General features: G+C 39.7%; 1 protein-coding gene across 4 annotated transcripts in view; it reads right to left on the reverse strand.

Annotated features, from left to right (window-relative positions):
* Positions 1 to 435: 435 nt before the first annotated feature.
* LOC133664342 (dehydrogenase/reductase SDR family member on chromosome X-like) overlaps positions 436 to 19,169 on the reverse strand; it is a 214,172-nt gene continuing 195,438 nt past the window's right edge. For 3 of the 4 annotated variants that reach the window (XM_062068864.1, XM_062068865.1, XM_062068862.1), the window contains 2 exons: positions 17,614 to 17,774; positions 17,000 to 17,500 (listed from right to left, as the gene is read on the reverse strand). In XM_062068864.1, the coding sequence (XP_061924848.1) occupies positions 17,446 to 17,500; positions 17,614 to 17,774 (216 nt within the window). In that variant the 3' untranslated portion in view covers positions 17,000 to 17,445. Of the gene's footprint in view, positions 1,191 to 16,999; positions 17,501 to 17,613; positions 17,775 to 19,169 lie in introns of those variants that run through there. The other variant, XM_062068863.1, reaches the window with a different exon arrangement.

Below are 19,169 nucleotides of genomic sequence, written 5' to 3' on the forward strand. Positions count from 1 at the left end.
GTGAATAATGCTGTATAATAGACTGTATTTATATTATTCACATGTGAATAATGCTGTATAATAGACTGTATTTATATTATTCACATGTGAATAATGCTGTATAATAGACTGTATTTATATTATTCACATGCAAATAATGCTGTATAATAGACTGTATTTATATTATTCACATGTGAATAACGCTGTATAATAGACTGTATTTATATTATTCACATGTAAAAAAGACCTAAGTGTTTAATGTCTATTGTGAGCGAACTGTGGTGCTGAATTTCCCCCAGGGATCAATAAAGTACTTTCTATTCTATTCTATTAGGTGGTGAACTGTCAATTATATGAACGCTTAAAGCCAGTAGACATTATTTCCACAAGCATCAAATTTAAAGAAGAGCAGAAAGTTGTGGCAAACGGTGTGACAGAAGGACGCAGAGCCAGAGAGACACCATGATATGTTTATTGAGAGGCTCCGGGTCCTAGAAAAGAAAGTCAGGACTGGACAGAGAAGTTGTGGCCCGCTCAGGCTCGCCTCCAGGAGTTTTTACAGCAACACGGGACAAGACCGATTCACAGTTGGAACAAAGTCATCGCTACATGGAAAGGTCACGTTTACACAGTCGTGGGGGGGGGGGGGGGGGGGGTTGACTTTTACAAGCGGGTCAACAGAAAACATTTTTGCGTGTTTCAGAAGTCAACATCGACAAACATCATGTGACGCCCCGCGGCGGAGGAGAAAACGCAGAAGGATTCCAGTCTTTATTTAGGAGGTACACATGTAGGCGGAGCTGGGAACATTTAATATAAACGTCATCCCAGGTCAGGCAGGCAGGAGTCCACAAAACAACGCCTTCAAAGTAAAAGACACGCCAGGGGAAAGACTTTGGATGCTCTACACCTTTTTGTCCCGTCTGTGTGGAGAAGGCCGAGTGCTCTTGAACGCACCCCCGCTGGGGAAAGGATGGCCTCAGAAGCACTAAAAACATCACGTTTTAACCACAAGGGTTTTTTTTTTTTTTTATTTTTTTTTTTTTAGCTGGCGGCAAGCTGATGTTTTCATTGAGATGCGAGAAGACGCACGTGTGTTTGCTCCGGCGAGACCCGCTTGCTTGTTTTCTTATTTAGGCAACGTCTTTACCGCCGAGACGCAATCTCAGCTCGTCAGCCCTCCGGTTACAAACGCTGCACACAACACCCGGCTGCAAGAAACACACACACACACACACATACTGGTTATCATTTGGAATGGGGACCACGTTTTTGATCATGACTTGTGGGGACCACCCTTTCTACAGGTTGTGGAGGCATAACAAAACATGGTGTAAAATGTCCACTGGCCAGTTAGCTCATACACGTCTTTAAATCTCTGGAATGATGAAGTAATGTGTTGATCATTCTTACTGGGGACCCTGGGGGAAAAAGACTTCATATGCTTTATGGGGACCACATTTAAATAATTGTGCATAATTCACCCAAATATGTACGTGACTACCGAGGACCATTTTTTTTAATAAGGGAAAATGTGCAAATGTGTCACACTCAAACTAACCAGTAAACATGTTTAATGGGCCAAAGCTTAAAAATCACTTAGGCATCTTCAGAATGGATCTGACTATCATTTAAAAAGGTTTCCCTTTAGGGGACCTGTTTTTTTTTGTCCCCATACCGTCAGAGGTCCCCTAAAGGCATACTTGCAAACCCTCCCGTTTTTAGCGGGAGACTCCCGGTATTCAGCGCCTCTCCCGACAACCTCCCTTCTCCCGACAAACTCCCGGTATTCAGCCGGAGCTGGAGGCCACGCCCCCTCCAGCTCAATGCGGACCCGAGTGGGGACAGCCTGTTCTCACGTCCGCTTTCCCACAATATAAACAGCTTGCCTGCCCAATGACGTCATAACATCTAGGGCTTTTAGAGAGTAGAGTGCACAACTGCGCACACAACAAGGAGACGAAGCAGAAGAACGAGGAAGTTACAGACTTGGCGACGTCGTTGACGAGGAAGATGAAGAAATATGCTTGCAAGTTCCAAAAGGAACGGAAACAAGAATTTCAGTTCATCCAGGACAGTTCGAAGGGGAAGGTGTATGTTGCCTGTACATTTTGTAGAACAGACTTCTGCATTGAACACGGTGGCCGAAATGATATACTCATTCATGAACGGAGAAGTTAAACAGGACAATACGGCCATCTACTGGATAGCCCCCGGAACACTAAAATTCAAGTATTTATTTTATTTATATGTATAATAAAATATGTATATATAGCTAGAATTCACTGAAAGTCAAGTATTTCATATATATATATATATATATATATATATATATATATATATATATATATATATATATATATATATATATGTATGAAATAATTGAGTTGGTGAATTCTAGCTGTAAATATACTCTCCTCTTAACCACACACCCCCCTCCCCCCACCTCCCGATATCGGAGGTCTCAAGGTGGGCAAGTATGCCTAAAGGTGACTGTGTAAACAGAGCGATGTCCCCATTAACTAAGCATTGCCAGAACACACACACACACACACACACACACACACACACACACACACACACACACACACACACACACACACACACACACACACACACACACACACACACACACACACACACACACACACACACACACACACACACACGCGCCAGGAATTTGCTTAAAAGAAAAACATTTCTTTTTTTTTTGTATTTTGCCTATCATTCACAATCCTCACGTAAGACATGTATTCTAACTTGTAAAATACGGCGAGTAAGAGGTGGCTAACAATGCAGCTAATAAGAGTACACTGTTCCACACCGTGAAGCGCTCTAAAAAAACATCCAAGAAGCGTCAACATTACTCCATTTACATGTCGTGACCCGAATATTAACTGGTCTAAGTGATGTTATTACGAGCGCTAACGCAGACGGACTATTTTTAGCAGAGCTAACTGGCTTATGCTGCCATATTGAGCTGCTGCATCGCCTCTGAGTTGGTGGAAGTTCATTCTAGATTATAAATCATGTCTCTCACCTGGATAGTAGAAGGTTGTGGACATAAACCTACAAGTTGGTCAACTTTGACATCCAACTTAGAACCGGAAATGGCGAGAAAGACACGAAAAAAAAACAGTATTTTTAACCCTTTGTGAGGATTATGATGAATTGTTGATGTAAAGAGGAAGATATAAACATCCCATCAGTCTTTATCCCAGTGAGAGCAGACATTGTACAGTAAATGGTTGTTTTATTATGATTGTATATCTTGTTTAGCACTTAGCAATACTGCTACATGATGCTTAGTGTTTGACTGAAGCTGTTTAGCACACAGCTTCTAAAACTTGTAGATCATCCTCCTTATATTCAGGATCAAAAAAATAAGTATCTGGATCATCATTTGTCCCAAAGTAGTCTTTGTTGTCTCTCATCAAGTCTGCCATGATTAGTAGTCTTGTTGCTGTTGAAGGGAAAGTGAACGTTGCGATGCGTCTGTGAAATTAATACATACAACGATCAAAGTATGTAAGTATTACATGTTATTATGAATGTTACTAGATACTACATGTATACTTACAGTGTATATACAACTTTGATGGACGTTTTTGGATGTTTTTTAGAGCACTTATGCAGGATAGAGAAATTCAGATTACCTGTATTGTTAGCTGACTTTTGCTAGCCTTTATTTACGGCTTAGAATGCATAAAAAGACAATCTTATGTGTTTTTGTCTTACATAAGGATTGTGAATGATTCCAAGAATTGTAGTTTCCCCTTAAATTAACAGGAAAGTGAACACAACCTTGTCAAAATACCAGGCTGTTCTGGTGTGAAAAACAAAACAAAACATCTTTAAGAATGAAAAGTACAATTGGTCCTCATTTTTTGTTCTTTCTTTTGGGATTAATATGTAATGGTCTATTTTCTAAACTTGTTCCATGTCTCACAACCTGTACCATTTTGTTCTGCCAGGTACTTCAAATAAATTACCTTCTTATGTGCACTTCGCCTACCGTCTCTGCATACTTGCAACCGTGTGTGTTCCTGACAAAAACACTGTACCAAAACAACAATAACAAGCTACTACATAGTCCCGTGTCACTAAACTGTCATTTTTTTGTTGTTTTTCTTTTAACTTTAACTTCCATTACCTCTCCAACCTTGAAGACTTGTCGGATTCTGGTGGCAGTGCGCCAAAGAAAAAAATAATCGGAATTAGGCATTGTAAAAAGCACAATGGTGAAAAGCAGTAGCATGGAATAGTTTATCGCGTGAGAAGATCTGTCGACAACGTTTAGGATTTTTTCATCGTTTCATTGTACTTTGAAGCACAAAAATGACTATAAAAACATGACAAATTTTCAGTGGTACCTCAAGTTAAGAGTTCCTCAACTTAAGAGTGTTTTGAGATAAGAGCTGTGACTCGACGAATGGTTAATGTTTTAAGTCGCAAGCAAAAATTTGAGTTAAAAACATTCCCGCCATTAGTTAGCGTAGCAAATGTCAGAGTGAACCCCGGAAGATAAGCCTAAAACATCTGGTCTTACTTGCTAACATTAGCTTGTAGCTAGCATGAGCTAATATCATTTATTTTTTTTTCAAGGACACAGCTAGTAGTATGATATTCAATAATAAATCAAGAAAAACATAAAAGAGCGCGTAGTCGACGTATCACGACGTATAATATCTAAACAGCAGACATTTATCCATGAAATTACAGAAAAGCTGCTGATGGTGTGTTTGACTGAAAAGCAGCTGCAAGAAGACAACGTAGAAGTCCTCCCTCCAAGGTAAATGCTGTACATTATTATTCCATGACTTCACAAAACTACTGTTTGTGTTAGTGGTACGTTATATTGTATTGTTTTTAGTCATCATTTCTTATTTAAAAGTTGCTTTTCTATTTTTAAAAGGCAAAATTAAAAATTTAGTCATTCCTTGTCCAACAATTTCAGTCTTAGTAACACTCTTCATCTGATGTAATTCTTATTTTCACGGCACGGGACTGTTTATTTTGTCGAAGATACGACATTTTTGTGGCCCTGATACATTCCTGGAGTCCGCTGGAGATGTATGTAGCCCCGCGCATCTTCTCAGAGCACGGGTCTGTGGAGGGAGATGTGGCCAGCGCTGCCTGCAGGAGCAAAGGTCACCGCCTCTGTCCATGGTGCTGAGGACAGAGCACCATCAGACACGGGGGCGTGGCAGTGCTGACGGCGAGACACAGCTGGCAGGTGATTAGATTTCACAGGTGGTACGTGTTAATCTAATCATCTGTTGTCTTTAACAGGAAGCGGCCGGGAGCAGGAGGGGAGAGAGGATACGGACGTGACTGAAAAGTCACGTTCTGCGGGAGAAAGATTGTGTTAAAAAACTATGTATATTAAAACCTGCACGCTTGGCTCCCGTGCCAATAAAAACTTTCCAGTTTTTACTGGTATCGCAATTATTCTTCCTCCCCTTCTCCCAGGAGACGGGACACTTCGCCCATTTCCTCCTCCTCTCATTCCCAATAGCAATATAAGGGATATAAAAAGTTGTCTTTGTCTCCTTCCTTCTTCTTCTCCTTCTTTCCATTAGTAAACATTCTCGTCTGTAAACTGATGATATTGGAGTTCTCAAATACTTCAAATCTTAGCTTTGTCCGCACATTTCTTGAAGGAATAGGACAAATTCCAACACAATTAATCGGTCACAGCTCGTAAATTGAAATATTACTTTATTAATCTATTTTTTTTTTGACGTTTTGGAGCCCCTGGCAAGTTCCTATGTTTACCTAATGGTAAGTCGGCTCCTGTTCTTGAGCAATTTTTGGCTATTTCTATTGTCAGAGTTACATATTTTGGGAAAAATAAATCCTGTTTTACAAATGTTCACTGGTGGCAAACTCAAGATGTGGCCGGCCACTTCATTTTATTATAAACTTCATCTTATTTGGCCCTCAAAAGCCTGGAAATAATATGTATCAATAAAATACTGTAACTTTTCTTACTAAATGTATTCTTTCTTTCTATTTTGGCAGAAAAAAAGACAAATTATATTAACTTAAATATTGTCTAATTATGCAAAAATATATGATCAAACATTCAAACCATTTTTTAAAAATAGAAATAAATACTAATAATAATGATTTCAAGGCAAGTTTTCCATCAAATAGTGCAATGTAAAAGTAGCAATAGATTTCATGGTAGAATAGTGAAATTGACTGTGGTTTATACAGCATTTTTCTCTAAATAAATAAAAAAATACTTTTTTTTTTACTGTAATAAACTGTGGTGCCGTTTTGGCATTTACAGTAATACACCGAAAAATCTACACTTGTTGATTTGCGGTAAAAATAAACAAAAAAAACAAACTGGAAGCTCAGGTGCCAACATTTTTATGTAAAATTGCAGGTTTTTTTATTTACAGTAAAATCAAATGTACATTTTACAGTAAAATTCTGGCAACTGAGCTGCCTTTTTTATTTATTTTATTTTTTACCATAAAAACAGCAGTACTGTTTTTCCATTTACAGTAAAATACACTACATTTTGAGGTGAAATTATTGCTTACCATTTTTTTTTTTTAACATTTTAGTTTTAAAACCTCTTAAGGCCCAAGCTGTTTGTTTACATGTTTTGTTTTATTTTTTCTTTGCTATTTGGGCTTATTGGACCCTAATTAGAATAAAAACTAAGAATCATCTTTCGATATGATGTACTTAGTCCATAAGTACACAAACGTGTACTTCATGTTTAGTGACATGCTAATTCTTATTTTTACACGTTTCCCCCCCCCAAATTCCATTGTATGTTATACTCTTCTGACACCACCAGATGGCAGTATAAATGTCCACATAAGTGGCCATAAGACCTAAATTCAGTAGTGTACACAATTTTGGAAATAAGAGCTAAACGGTGCTGTCCACGCATGTGGCCACTAAGCCTTTAGAGGTTTTTAATTAAAGAAATCTACTAATAAAATGCATAAAACAATTGTGTAATAATAGTATTCACTGTTACAAGCGGCCCTCTGGGGCCACACATAACTGCAATGTGGCCCTCAGTAAAAAACACTTTGAACCCTCTGATCTAGAGGATGTTGGCTCTCAGTTCATCTCTTCATATTAGTGTTTTATTCCCGTCATGATGACTTCTGACATGACAACAATGGATGGAAAGGGTTTCTACCAGCAACACCCTGCCAGTTCTAGCTGTTATTTGGCTGATGGTGCAGTGGTATTTTAATATGGATGTGTTCACTTTCCAGATTGTCATATCACCTTCAAAATAATCTACTAATTATGAGTGCAAAGATGGGGAAACATAAATTGGAAGCCTAGCAAATAAATAAAGCAATCAACATGGACGCCCACATTAGCCCGCTCTATCATCGCAGGTTAATCAAAGGCTCATTTAACGCTCGAGGAGCTGCCTTGTCGTTCAAAGCTCACGTAAGCGACTCTTGCTTGAGCTGAATAACGAAGTGAGGGTTTCTGTCCTCTGATATGTGTCCTCTGTCCCATTTTGCTAAAGCTCCTACAAAAATCCAGAACACACCGACTCTGTTTCCGTGCACTAAATTAGTCTGATTTCCCAAAATGTTTGTATTTTCACAGTCCGTGCACTCTCTTGAACGCAACCATCGGTCGTATTCCGTCACGTGACTTCTTCCCGTAAGTAAAAGGAATGGTGGTCAACCAAGCAGATAGGCCCCTCCCACCTCCAAAGACATGCAATTTGTTGATTGGCTGATTGGCAACACTGATTGTTGTCGGTCTGTGTAGTCCAGGGTGTAAGGGACAACTGTTCAAAGCTGTTTAGGAAATGTCTTTCTGTCTTGTTATGTAATATATGACCGTTATTTTGAAGGTTGTGCAAGCGGATATGCTTTCATTGTGCTAGGGAACTCACGAATGAAAAACGGAAAAGGAAGCTTTTCAACGTCACGGTTCGAACGACGCTATGATAAAGGTGAAATAGAAAACTAACAGTTGAAAGGATTCTAGCGCCAGTTGAAGGGGAAACAAGGTCAATTGTTTCCATCCATCCATCTTCTTCCACTTATCCGAGGTCGGGTTGTGGGGGAAGCATCGTAAGCAGAGAAGCCCAGACTTCCCTCTCCCCAGCCACTTCGTCCAGCTCCTCCCGGGGGATCCCGAGGCGTTCCCAGGCCAGCCGGGAGACATAGTCTTCCCAACGTGTCCTGGGTCTTCCCCGTGGCCTCCTACCGGTCGGACGTGCCCTAAACACCTCCCTAGGGAAGCGTTCGGGTGGCATCCTGACCAGATGCCCGAACCACCTCATCTGGCTCCTCTCCATGTGGAGGAGTAGCAGTTTTTCCTCTGAGCTCCTTCCGGATGACAGAGCTTCTCACCCTATCTCTAAGGGAGAGCCCCGCCACCCGACTGAGGAAACTCATTTTGGCCGCTTGTACCCGTGATCTTGTCCCTTCAGTCATAACCCAAAGATCATGACCATAGGTGAGGATGGGAACGTAGACCGAACGGTAAATTAGAGAGCTTCGCCTTCCGGTTCAGCTCATTTATCACCACAACGGATCGATACAGTGTCCGCATTACTGAAGAAAACGCACCGATCACTCTGTCGATCTCACAAACCACTCTTCCCCCGCTCGTGAAGAAGACTCCGAGGTACTTGAACTCCTCCACTTGGGGCAAGATCTCCTCTCCAACGTGTCCTGGGTCTTCCCCCTGACCTCCTACCGGTCGGACGTGCCCTAAACACCTCCTCAGAGAGGCGTCCGGGTAGCATCCCGACCAGATGCCCGAACCACCTCATCTGGCTCCTCTCCATGTGGAGGAGTAGCAGCTTTTCCTCTGAGCTCCTTCCGGATGACAGAGCTTCTCACCCTATCTCTAAGGGAGAGCCCCGCCACCCGACTGAGGAAACTCATTTTGGCCGCTTGTACCCGTGATCTTGTCCCTTCAGTCATAACCCAAAGATCATGACCATAGGTGCGGATGGGAACGTAGATCGAATGGTAAATTAGAGAGCTTCGCCTTCTGGCTCAGCTCATTTATCACCACAACGGATCGATACAGTGTCCGCATTACTGAAGAAAACGCACCGATCACTCTGTCGATCTCACAAACCACTCTTCCCTCGCTCGTGAACAAGACTCCGAGGTACTTGAACTCCTCCACTTGGGGAAAGATCTCCTCCCCAACGTGTCCTGGGTCTTCCCCCTGGCCTCCTACCGGTCGGACGTGCCCTAAACACCTCCCCAGGGAGTTGCCGGGTAGCATCCCGACCAGATGCCCGAACCACCTCATCTGTTTACTCTGAGTTCCTTCCGGATGACAGAGCTTCTCACCCTATCTCTAAGGGAGAGCCCCGCCAACCGACTGAGGAAACTCATTTCGGCCGCTTGTACCCGTGATCTTGTCCTTTCGGTCATGACCCAAAGCTCAGGGGGCGGTATAGCTCGGTTGGTAGAGCGGCCGTGCCAGCAACTTGAGGGTTGCAGGTTCGATCCCCGCTTCCGCCATCCTAGTCACTGCCGTTGTGTCCTTGGGCAAGACACTTTACCCACCTGCTCCCAGTGCCACCCACACTGGTTTGAATGTAACTTAGATATTGGGTTTCACTATGTAAAGCGCTTTGAGTCACTTGAGAAAAAGCGCTATATAAATGTAATTCACTTCACTTCACTCATGACCATAGGTGAGGATGGGAACGTAGATCGAACGGTAAACTGAGAGCTTCGCCTTACGGTTCAGGTCCTTCTTCACCACAACGGATCGATACAGCGTCCGCATTACTGAAAACAACGCACCGATCACCCTGTCGATCTCACCATCCACTCTTCCCTCACTCGTGAACAAGACTCCGAGGTACTTGAACTCCTTCACTTGGGGCAAGATCTCTTCGCACTCCACCCTTTTCCGGGTGAGAACCATGGACTTGGAGGTGCAATGTTGTTGTTTTTTTAATCCTCAGACAAAACTTTTCGTTTCTTTGGATATTTTGCAGCTTCATCCATGGTAGCAGCCGTTGCACTAAGGTGTTCTTATATAAAGTATTGCAAAACTATTTTTGTGAGTTAAAAACAAATAGTTCAATATCTGCTTGTCACCTTTATTTATGATTTTAAAGCAAGTTATACATGAAAAAAATCTAATAATTAATCATGATTAATCACAGGTTATTACCCGCATGATGTAAATTAATTACTGCGATGTGGCCCTCAATGAAAATGAGTTTGACACCCCTGCGCTAAGTGGAGAGTTTTGGAACTCTACACTTTGGCCAGCGTTTGTAAAAGCCTGCGTTTTTAAAGACAAAAGTATGCGTTTATTAAGTATCTGTGTTCGTGTGGACATGGCCTCAGGTTTGGGTGGTAGAATGCTTCTTTTGTGCCAAACTATGTAAGAAATCAGACTCATTTAGTGCAAGGAAACGTGGTCAGTGTCCTTTTTTATCCTGCTGTTTGGAGGACACGCGGCGCCGACAAGATGCTGGTCTGAGAGCTGTCGCAAACACGACATCAGCGTGAATAATGGACACGCTTTGTTGAGCACCTGAACACACCACGGCCTAGATTCTCAAGAGAAGGAACAACTCGGAGAACGAAAGGCTGCTTTGATAGCCGTCCTTCTCTCAACGTCTCATTCTGTTCCACAGACAACTGATTTAGGACCTGGGACGGAGGAAAAACTGTTCCATCTTGACAGTCGGGATGTTTGATCACAGTGGTGAAGAACAGAAGTGTTTGTTTGTTGAGATAACTCTGCCTGCAATCTCAATGTGTGTGTGTGTGTTCTTGTATTTCTACCCTTCTTGAGATACCAATAAGGAAAAGTACCTTCCATATGAGGACCGGTGCACAAGTTAGGACCGAAATCATGGTCCCAATACGGAAAACCATTGCATCTAATAGAGAATGTCTCATTTGCACCCCAGGTGGTGAAATCAGGTCCCAAAAAGGAGGGATTTTTCAAATTGAATGTGTGTCGCATTTAAAAGTGCTTCCCCATCCGGTCAACATATGAAACAACAAGTGTATGTAAAAATTTGAAGTGCTCCGCCTCTAAAACAAAACAAGTGTGCGTAAGAAATTGAAATTTTCCCCCTTTGGCCAAAAATGAATTTAAAAAAAATATGTATACAGAGACATACTGTAATAACTTGACGTAAATAATGAAGATTAAAAACCAACCAGATGAAGCAATTCCTGAAGGAATTGCGTGTGAATGCTCCAATGCTGAAGTTGAACTGAAATGCTGACAGAATGTAGAATGAATGTAAGAATAGTTTGAATGTTGAAGAGTTTAAATTTCCAGGAAAACCGTAATTTGGTTTGGAACTTGGGAAAGTGTTAGTTTGAATGTCCAGGATGAGTGGAATGTGTTGGAATGGTTTGAATAGGTTGAAAAATGTACAACTTGGAAAAATGTCAATGGGAACAGCCTGGAAATTTGGGACTTTTGGGAAAAGTCCTAAAAGGATTTAAAAAAAAAAAAATGATTAGGAGCATGAATGTCCTGAATGAGCTGAATTGGTTGATGTTGGAATTGTTTAAATCCGTCAGGAAATGTTGAAGTAGTAACAGTTTTAATTGAGAAATGGTATTACGGAATGCCTGGAATTTCGAGGAAACCGGGAATTTTCCCAGTTCAAAAAACAACTTTGTTTTTTGTCCTGATAAGGAGGAATGTTTTGACTAGGGTTGCAACTAACGATTAATTTGATAATCGATTAATCTGTCGATTATTACTCCGATTAGTCGATTAATAATCGGATAAAAGAGACAAACTACATTTATATCCTTTCCAGTATTTTATTGAAAAAAAACCAGCATACTGGCACCATACTTATTTTGATTATTGTTTCTCAGCTGTTTGTACATGTAGCAGTTTATAAATAAAGGTTTATAAAAAAATAAAAATACAAATAAAAATAAAAAAAATAAAAAAATTGCCTCTGCGCCTGCACATAGCATAGATCCAACGAATCGATGACTACATTAATCGCCAACTATTTTTATAATCAATTTTAATCGATTAGTTGTTGCAGCCCTAGTTTTGATGGTGTAACGGTTAAAGTGGGTTGAAAAATGTGGAAAAAGTAGTCGCCAGAAAAAAGTGTCAAAAAAAGGGGGTTGGAAAAATGGCAATTCTGGGAATTCCTGGAATTTTTTTTAACTTGGAAAAATAATACTTTGATTGGAATATTTTGAAGGTGCAATGGTTTGAATCGGTTGAAAACATTTGGAAATGGTGGAAGTTTGAAAAATGGCCAATTCATTTTGAATGGGAAAAATGTCCCGGAAAAAACCTGGAATTCTGAGAAATCTGGGAAAATTTGGAATTTGTCAAGGGAAAGCCCGCGATTCCCGAATAGGCTGAACAGTTTTTGAAGTTGGAACGGTTTGAATCGTGTGAAAAATGTGTAAGGTAGAGCGCTAAAATCTGGAGAACGAGAAGAATAAGAAGAAAAATCAATGCTTTGGAGCATTCACACAATAAACGGAGCAGTCACAAGAGGGCGCTAATTAGGGCTGGGCGATATGGCCTTTTATTATTTGATTATCTATGAAAAATGTGGAAGGTAGAGCGCGCCAAAATCTGGAGGAGAATAATAATGAGAAGAAGTTGAAGAAGAAGAAGAAATAGTTGAACCAGTGGTCGGGCCGTGGATCGATTGGTACCGGGCCGCACAAAAATATATATATATATATATATATACACTACCGTTCAAAAGTTTGGGGTCACCCAAACAATTTTGTGGAATAGCCTTCATTTCTAAGAACAAGAATAGACTGTCGAGTTTCAGATGAAAGTTCTCTTTTTCTGGTCATTTTGAGCGTTTAATTGACCCCACAAATGTGATGCTCCAGAAACTCAATTTCCTCAAAGGTCAGTTTTGTAGCTTCTGTAACGAGCTAAGCTGTTTTCAGATGTGTGAACATGATTGCACAAGGGTTTTCTAATCATCAATTAGCCTTCTGAGCCAATGAGCAAACACATTGTACCATTAGAACACTGGAGTGATAGTTGCTGGAAATGGGCCTCTATACACCTATGTAGATATTGCACCAAAAACCAGACATTTGCAGCTAGAATAGTCATTTAGCACATTAGCAATGTATAGAGTGTATTTATTTAAAGTTAAGACTAGTTTAAAGTTATCTTCATTGAAAAGTACAGTGCTTTTCCTTCAAAAATAAGGACATTTCAATGTGACCCCAAACTTTTGAACGGTAGTGTATATATATATATATATTTTTAAATTAAATCAACATAAAAAAGCACAAGATACACTTAAAATTAGTGCACCAACCCCAAAAACCTCCCTCCCCCATTCACACAAAAGGGTTGTTTCTTTCTGTTATTAATATTCTGGTTCCCACCCCAACCCTAAACCTAACCCTAAAAAAATAAATACAAATAAATAAAATTTCCTATAATCTTACCTTTTTCATATTTGCATAGTATGTATATATTATTAATGTTGTAAATATAAATCTTTATATATCTAGAAAGGCTGGTCCTAAAGAGGTAGGCGTTTTTCGGAGGTCTCAAGAAGGTAAGAAATACAAGAGTGTGTGTGTGTGTGTGTGTGTGTGTGTGTGTGTGTGTGTGTGTGTGTGTGTGTGCAGCAGATGGAGCTCCAGTCTCACCACTGGGTAATCTCACACCCACAATGCATTGGGGGCAGCAGGGAACCAATCACAGAATGATCATTGAAAAAATTAAAAAATTAAATTACTTTTTTGTTTGCTGGACTTCTGGGCTCCCACTTGTAAGAAGTGGCCATGGTTGTGCAAGACCTGACCGTGGAGTGGATTTGGAGCTGGCTTGGATTAAGAGCGGCCATGAAGGTAGACGGGGGACAGACTGCAGCAGCCGTTGTTTTACTCCGTTGTTCTTTTTCTTTTTTTTTCCGGCCTCAGAGAAAATCCTGGTTTTGGAAAATCGCTAAAACAAAACCGCTTTTCCAAAAGAGGAGGGAGGGGTGGGAGGGATTATAACCCCCCAAAATACCCTACTTTCTATATTTAGTTGCAGCTCAAACAGCAGTAGAGCAGTCAGCGTGAAGGTCTGACAGTTGGAGGGTTTTCACACATTAAGAGAGAGAGGAGGTCCACACGAGCACTAAAACAGGGGTGTCCAAAATGTGGCCCTCCAGGTTAGTAAGGAATGTGGCCCTCAATGTGCTTCTCACGTCATTTGAAATAGCAGACAGTGTCATGGTTGCAACGTTCCAACCACCTTATGGACAACAGGTTAATGACCATAAATTGCACTTTGAAGTGTACACAGCACAGCATTTTTACATACGACCCAATCCAAACAACCTTTAACATTAGTTAATCGGGTTAATGACCATAAATTGCACTTTGACATGCACACAGCACAGCATTTTTACCTATGACCCAATCCAAACAACCTTTAACATTAGTTAATTGGGTTAATGACCATAAATTGCACTTTGAAGTGTACACAGCACAGCCTTTTTACATACGACCCAATCCAAACAACCTTTAACATTAGTTCATCCGGTTAATGACCATAAATTGCACTTTGACGTGCACAGAGCACAGCATTTTTACCTATGACCCAATCCAAACAACCTTTACAATTAGTTAATCGAGTTAATGACCATAAATTGCACTTTGAAGTGTACATACCAAAGTTTTTTTTTACATACAACCCAATCCAAACAACCTTTAACATTAGTTAATTGGGTTAATGACCATAAATTGCACTTTGACGTGCACAGAGCACAGCATTTTTACCTATGACCCAATCCAAACAACCTTTACAATTAGTTAATCGAGTTAATGACCATAAATTGCACTTTGAAGTGTACATACCAAAGTTTTTTTTTACATACAACCCAATCCAAACAACCTTTAACATTAGTTAATTGGGTTAATGACCATAAATTGCACTTTGAAGTGTACACAGCACAGCATTTTTACATACAACCCAATCCAAACAACATTTAACATTAGTTAATCGGGTTAATGACCATAAATTGCACTTTGACATGCACACAGCATTTTTACCTATGACCCAATCCAAACAACCTTTAACATTAGTTAATCGGGTTAATGACCATAAATTGCACTTTGAAGTGTACACAGCACAGCCTTTTTACATACGACCCAATCCAAACAACCTTTAACATTAGTTAATCGGGTTAATGACCATAAATTGCACTTTGAAGTGTACACACCAAAGTTTTTTTTACATACGACCCAATCCAAACAACTTTTAACATTAGTTAACCAGGTTAATGACCATAAATTGCACTTTAAGTGTACACAACAAAGTTTGTTTTGCATACTACCCGATCCAAACAACCTTTAACATTAGTTAACCGGGTTAATGACCATAAATTGCACTTTGAAGTGTACACAGCAAAGTTTTTTTTACATACGACCCAATCCAAACAACCTTTAACATTACTTAACAGGGTTAATGACCATAAATTGCACTTTGACATGCACACAGCACAGCATTTTTACCTATGACCCAATCCAAACAACCTTTAACATTAGTTAATCGGGTTAATGACCATAAATTGCACTTTGACATGCACACAGCACAGCATTTTTACCTATGACCCAATCCAAACAACCTTTAACATTAGTTAATCGGGTTAATGACCATAAATTGCACTTTGAAGTGTACACAACAAAGTTTTTTTTACATACGACCCAATCCAAACAACCTTTAACATTAGTTAATCGGGTTAATGACCATAAATTGCACTTTGAAGTGTACACAGCACAGCCTTTTTACATACGACCAAATCCAAACAACCTTTAACATTAGTTAATCGGGTTAATGACCATAAATTGCACTTTGACATGGACACAGCACAGCATTTTGAAGTGTACAAACCAAAGTTTTTTTTACATACGACCCAATCCAAACAACCTTTTACATTAGTTAACCAGGTTAATGACCATAAATTGCACTTTAAGTGTACACAACAAAGTTTGTTTTGCATACTACCCGATCCAAACAACTTTTAACATTAGTTAACCGGGTTAATGACCATAAATTGCACTTTGAAGTGTACACAGCACAGCATTTTTACATACGACCCAATCCAAACAACCTTTAACATTAGTTAATCGGGTTAATGACCATAAATTGCACTTTGACATGCACACACCACCGCATTTTTACCTATGACCCAATCCAAACAACCTTTAAAATTAGTTAATCGGGTTAATGACCATAAATTTCACTTTTGAAGTGTACAAACCAAAGTTTTTTTTACATACGACCCAACCCAAACAACCTTTTACATTAGTTAACCAGGTTAATGACCATAAATTGCACTTTAAGTGTACACAACAAAGTTTGTTTTACCTATGACCCAATCCAAGCAACTTTTAACATTAGTTAACCGGGTTAATGACCATAAATTGCACTTTGACGTGCACACAGCACAGCATTTTTACCTATGACCCAATCCAAACAACCTTTAACATTACTTAACAGGGTTAATGACCATAAATTGCACTTTGACATGCACACAGCACAGCATTTTTACCTATGACCCAATCCAAACAACCTTTAACATTAGTTAACCGGGTTAATGACCATAAATTGCACTTTGAAGTGTACACAGCACAGCATTTTTACATACGACCCAATCCAAACAACCTTTAACATTAGTTAACCGGGTTAATGACCATAAATTGCATTTTGAAGTGTACACAGCAAAGCATTTTTACTTATGACCCAATCCAAACAACTTTTAAATTTAGTTAATCAGGTTAATTAACAAAAATTGCACTTTGAAGTGTACACAGCACAGCATTTTTACCTATGACCCAATCCAAGCAACCTTTAACATTAGTTAATCGGGTTAATGACCACCAATTGCACTTTGAAGTGTACACCGCACAGCATTTTTACCTATGACCCAATCCAAACAACCTTTCCCCACCCGTGGCGCAAAAAAACCAACACAGAAAGTCAACACGCATGGTTACACTTAACACAACCTTTGTGGATATTATAAAAAATGTCCAAACACAACACATAATTCAGAATGACACCCATTTAAATCCCCCTGCAATGCATGATGGGAAAAATGCAAACAAAACTCTCTGCACACTTATCCATGTTTCTGATGGATTACAAAACGTTAAGGAGGCGGTCACGGAAGTAAACAAGGTAGGAGTCGAACTTTCACATACTCTTAATATCCAATTATGTATCCATTCTGTTAATCATTCTTATTCTAGTAATATAATTGGACACCCCTGCACTGGAAAGTGCTGCCAGTCGAGTAGGCGACATCTTGAGATGATGGAAGAACCGCTGAGGTGATGACATCATCTCTGCGTGCTTGAGGATTGCATTGAGAAGATGCAGAAGTGTCGGAGATAGTTTGCCGACATACTCCCAGGACGTTAAGGCAGGTGTCAGGGCATCAACCTCGTCAGTCCTCCATGGAGCTCACAGTGAAAAAAGTACATTTCATCCAGTCTAGCCCTTTTTTTTTGTGTGGCGAGACTGAAGCAAAAAAAGGTCCGTCTTTAACCTGTCCGGTCCGTGGGGGAGGCGGGGGGGAGGGGGAGGGGGGGATTGTGAGATTGTCAAAGTAAACTGCAACAACAGAATAAATACGGCTGCCGGTGCTACTGGGCCAAAAACCTGTGGCTGGTTTCCCAAAGGAGGCGCTGCGTCCGAGGGTCGGAGGTCGGAGGCGTGGTCCTCTCCCGGCGCCCGTTGGCCCAGTAGCCTGCTCCGCGGTCGCCCTCCAGTGCTGGTGACAGAGCGGCGTACAGGACAGTGGCGGCCCCCTCGGCAGGAGTCTGTGGAAATAAACACCCTAATAAATCAACGTATTACAGGATTCACCTGGAAATGTTTACTATGGGGGTGTGGTGGGCATCAAGCCTCTTGGCCCCCCACGGAGGGCTTGCTAGAAGTGGGGTGACCTTGCAAGCAATTCATTATGGGCCTGCTGCAATGCAGTGAAGCAGCCCATTTTATTATTGCTCATACGTCAACTTTTATTATAGTTCCGCACGTTTCTCTTGCGTCTAATACGACACGTCAAATGTTTGTTTTTGGCTGGATGGCCATCGGAAGGAGGCGAGCGCCATCGGCCTTCCTCCATTAAAGCGGATGGCGTCCACTCTAGTTTACTAGAGCGTGGAAGCCCACGAAAATTTGCTTTTTTTTTTTTGATGAACAACCTGTCCTCACGGCCACATATTTTATTCCACTGTCATGTGTTTCAGTGAAAACAATCACATGTGAATAATGCTGTATAATAGACTGTATTTATATTATTCACATGTGAATAATTCTGTATAATAGACTGTATTTATATTATTCACATGTGAATAACGCTGTATAATAGACTGTATTTATATTATTCACATGTGAATAACGCTGTATAATAGACTGTATTTATATTATTCACATGTGAATAATGCTGTATAATAGACTGTATTTATATTATTCACATGTGAATAATTCTGTATAATAGACTGTATTTATATTATTCACATGTGAATAACGCTGTATAATAGACTGTATTTATATTATTCACATGTGAATAACGCTGTATAATAGACTGTATTTATATTATTCACATGTGAATAATGCTGTATAATAGACTGTATTTATATTATTCACATGTGAATAATTCTGTATAATAGACTGTATTTATATTATTCACATGTGAATAACGCTGTATAATAGACTGTATTTATGTTATTCACATGTGAATAATGCTGTATAACAGACTGTATATATATTATTCACATGTGAATAATGCTGTATAATAGACTGTATTTATATTATTCACATGTGAATAATGCTGTATAATAGACTGTATTTATATTATTCACATGTGAATAACGCTGTATAATAGACTGTATTTATATTATTCACATGTGAATAATTCTGTATAATAGACTGTATTTATATTATTCACATGTGAATAATTCTGTATAATAGACTGTATTTATGTTATTCACATGTGAATAATGCTGTATAACAGACTGTATATATATTATTCACATGTGAATAATGCTGTATAACAGACTGTATTTATATTATTCACATGTGAATAATGCTGTATAATACTCTGTATTTATATTATTCACATGTGAATAATGCTGTATAATAGACTGTATTTATACAAACCCTGTTTCCATATGAGTTGGGAAATTGTGTTAGATGTAAATATAAACGGA

This window comes from Entelurus aequoreus, linkage group LG14 (assembly GCF_033978785.1).
Source record: "Entelurus aequoreus isolate RoL-2023_Sb linkage group LG14, RoL_Eaeq_v1.1, whole genome shotgun sequence".
Lineage (NCBI taxonomy): Eukaryota > Metazoa > Chordata > Actinopteri > Syngnathiformes > Syngnathidae > Entelurus > Entelurus aequoreus.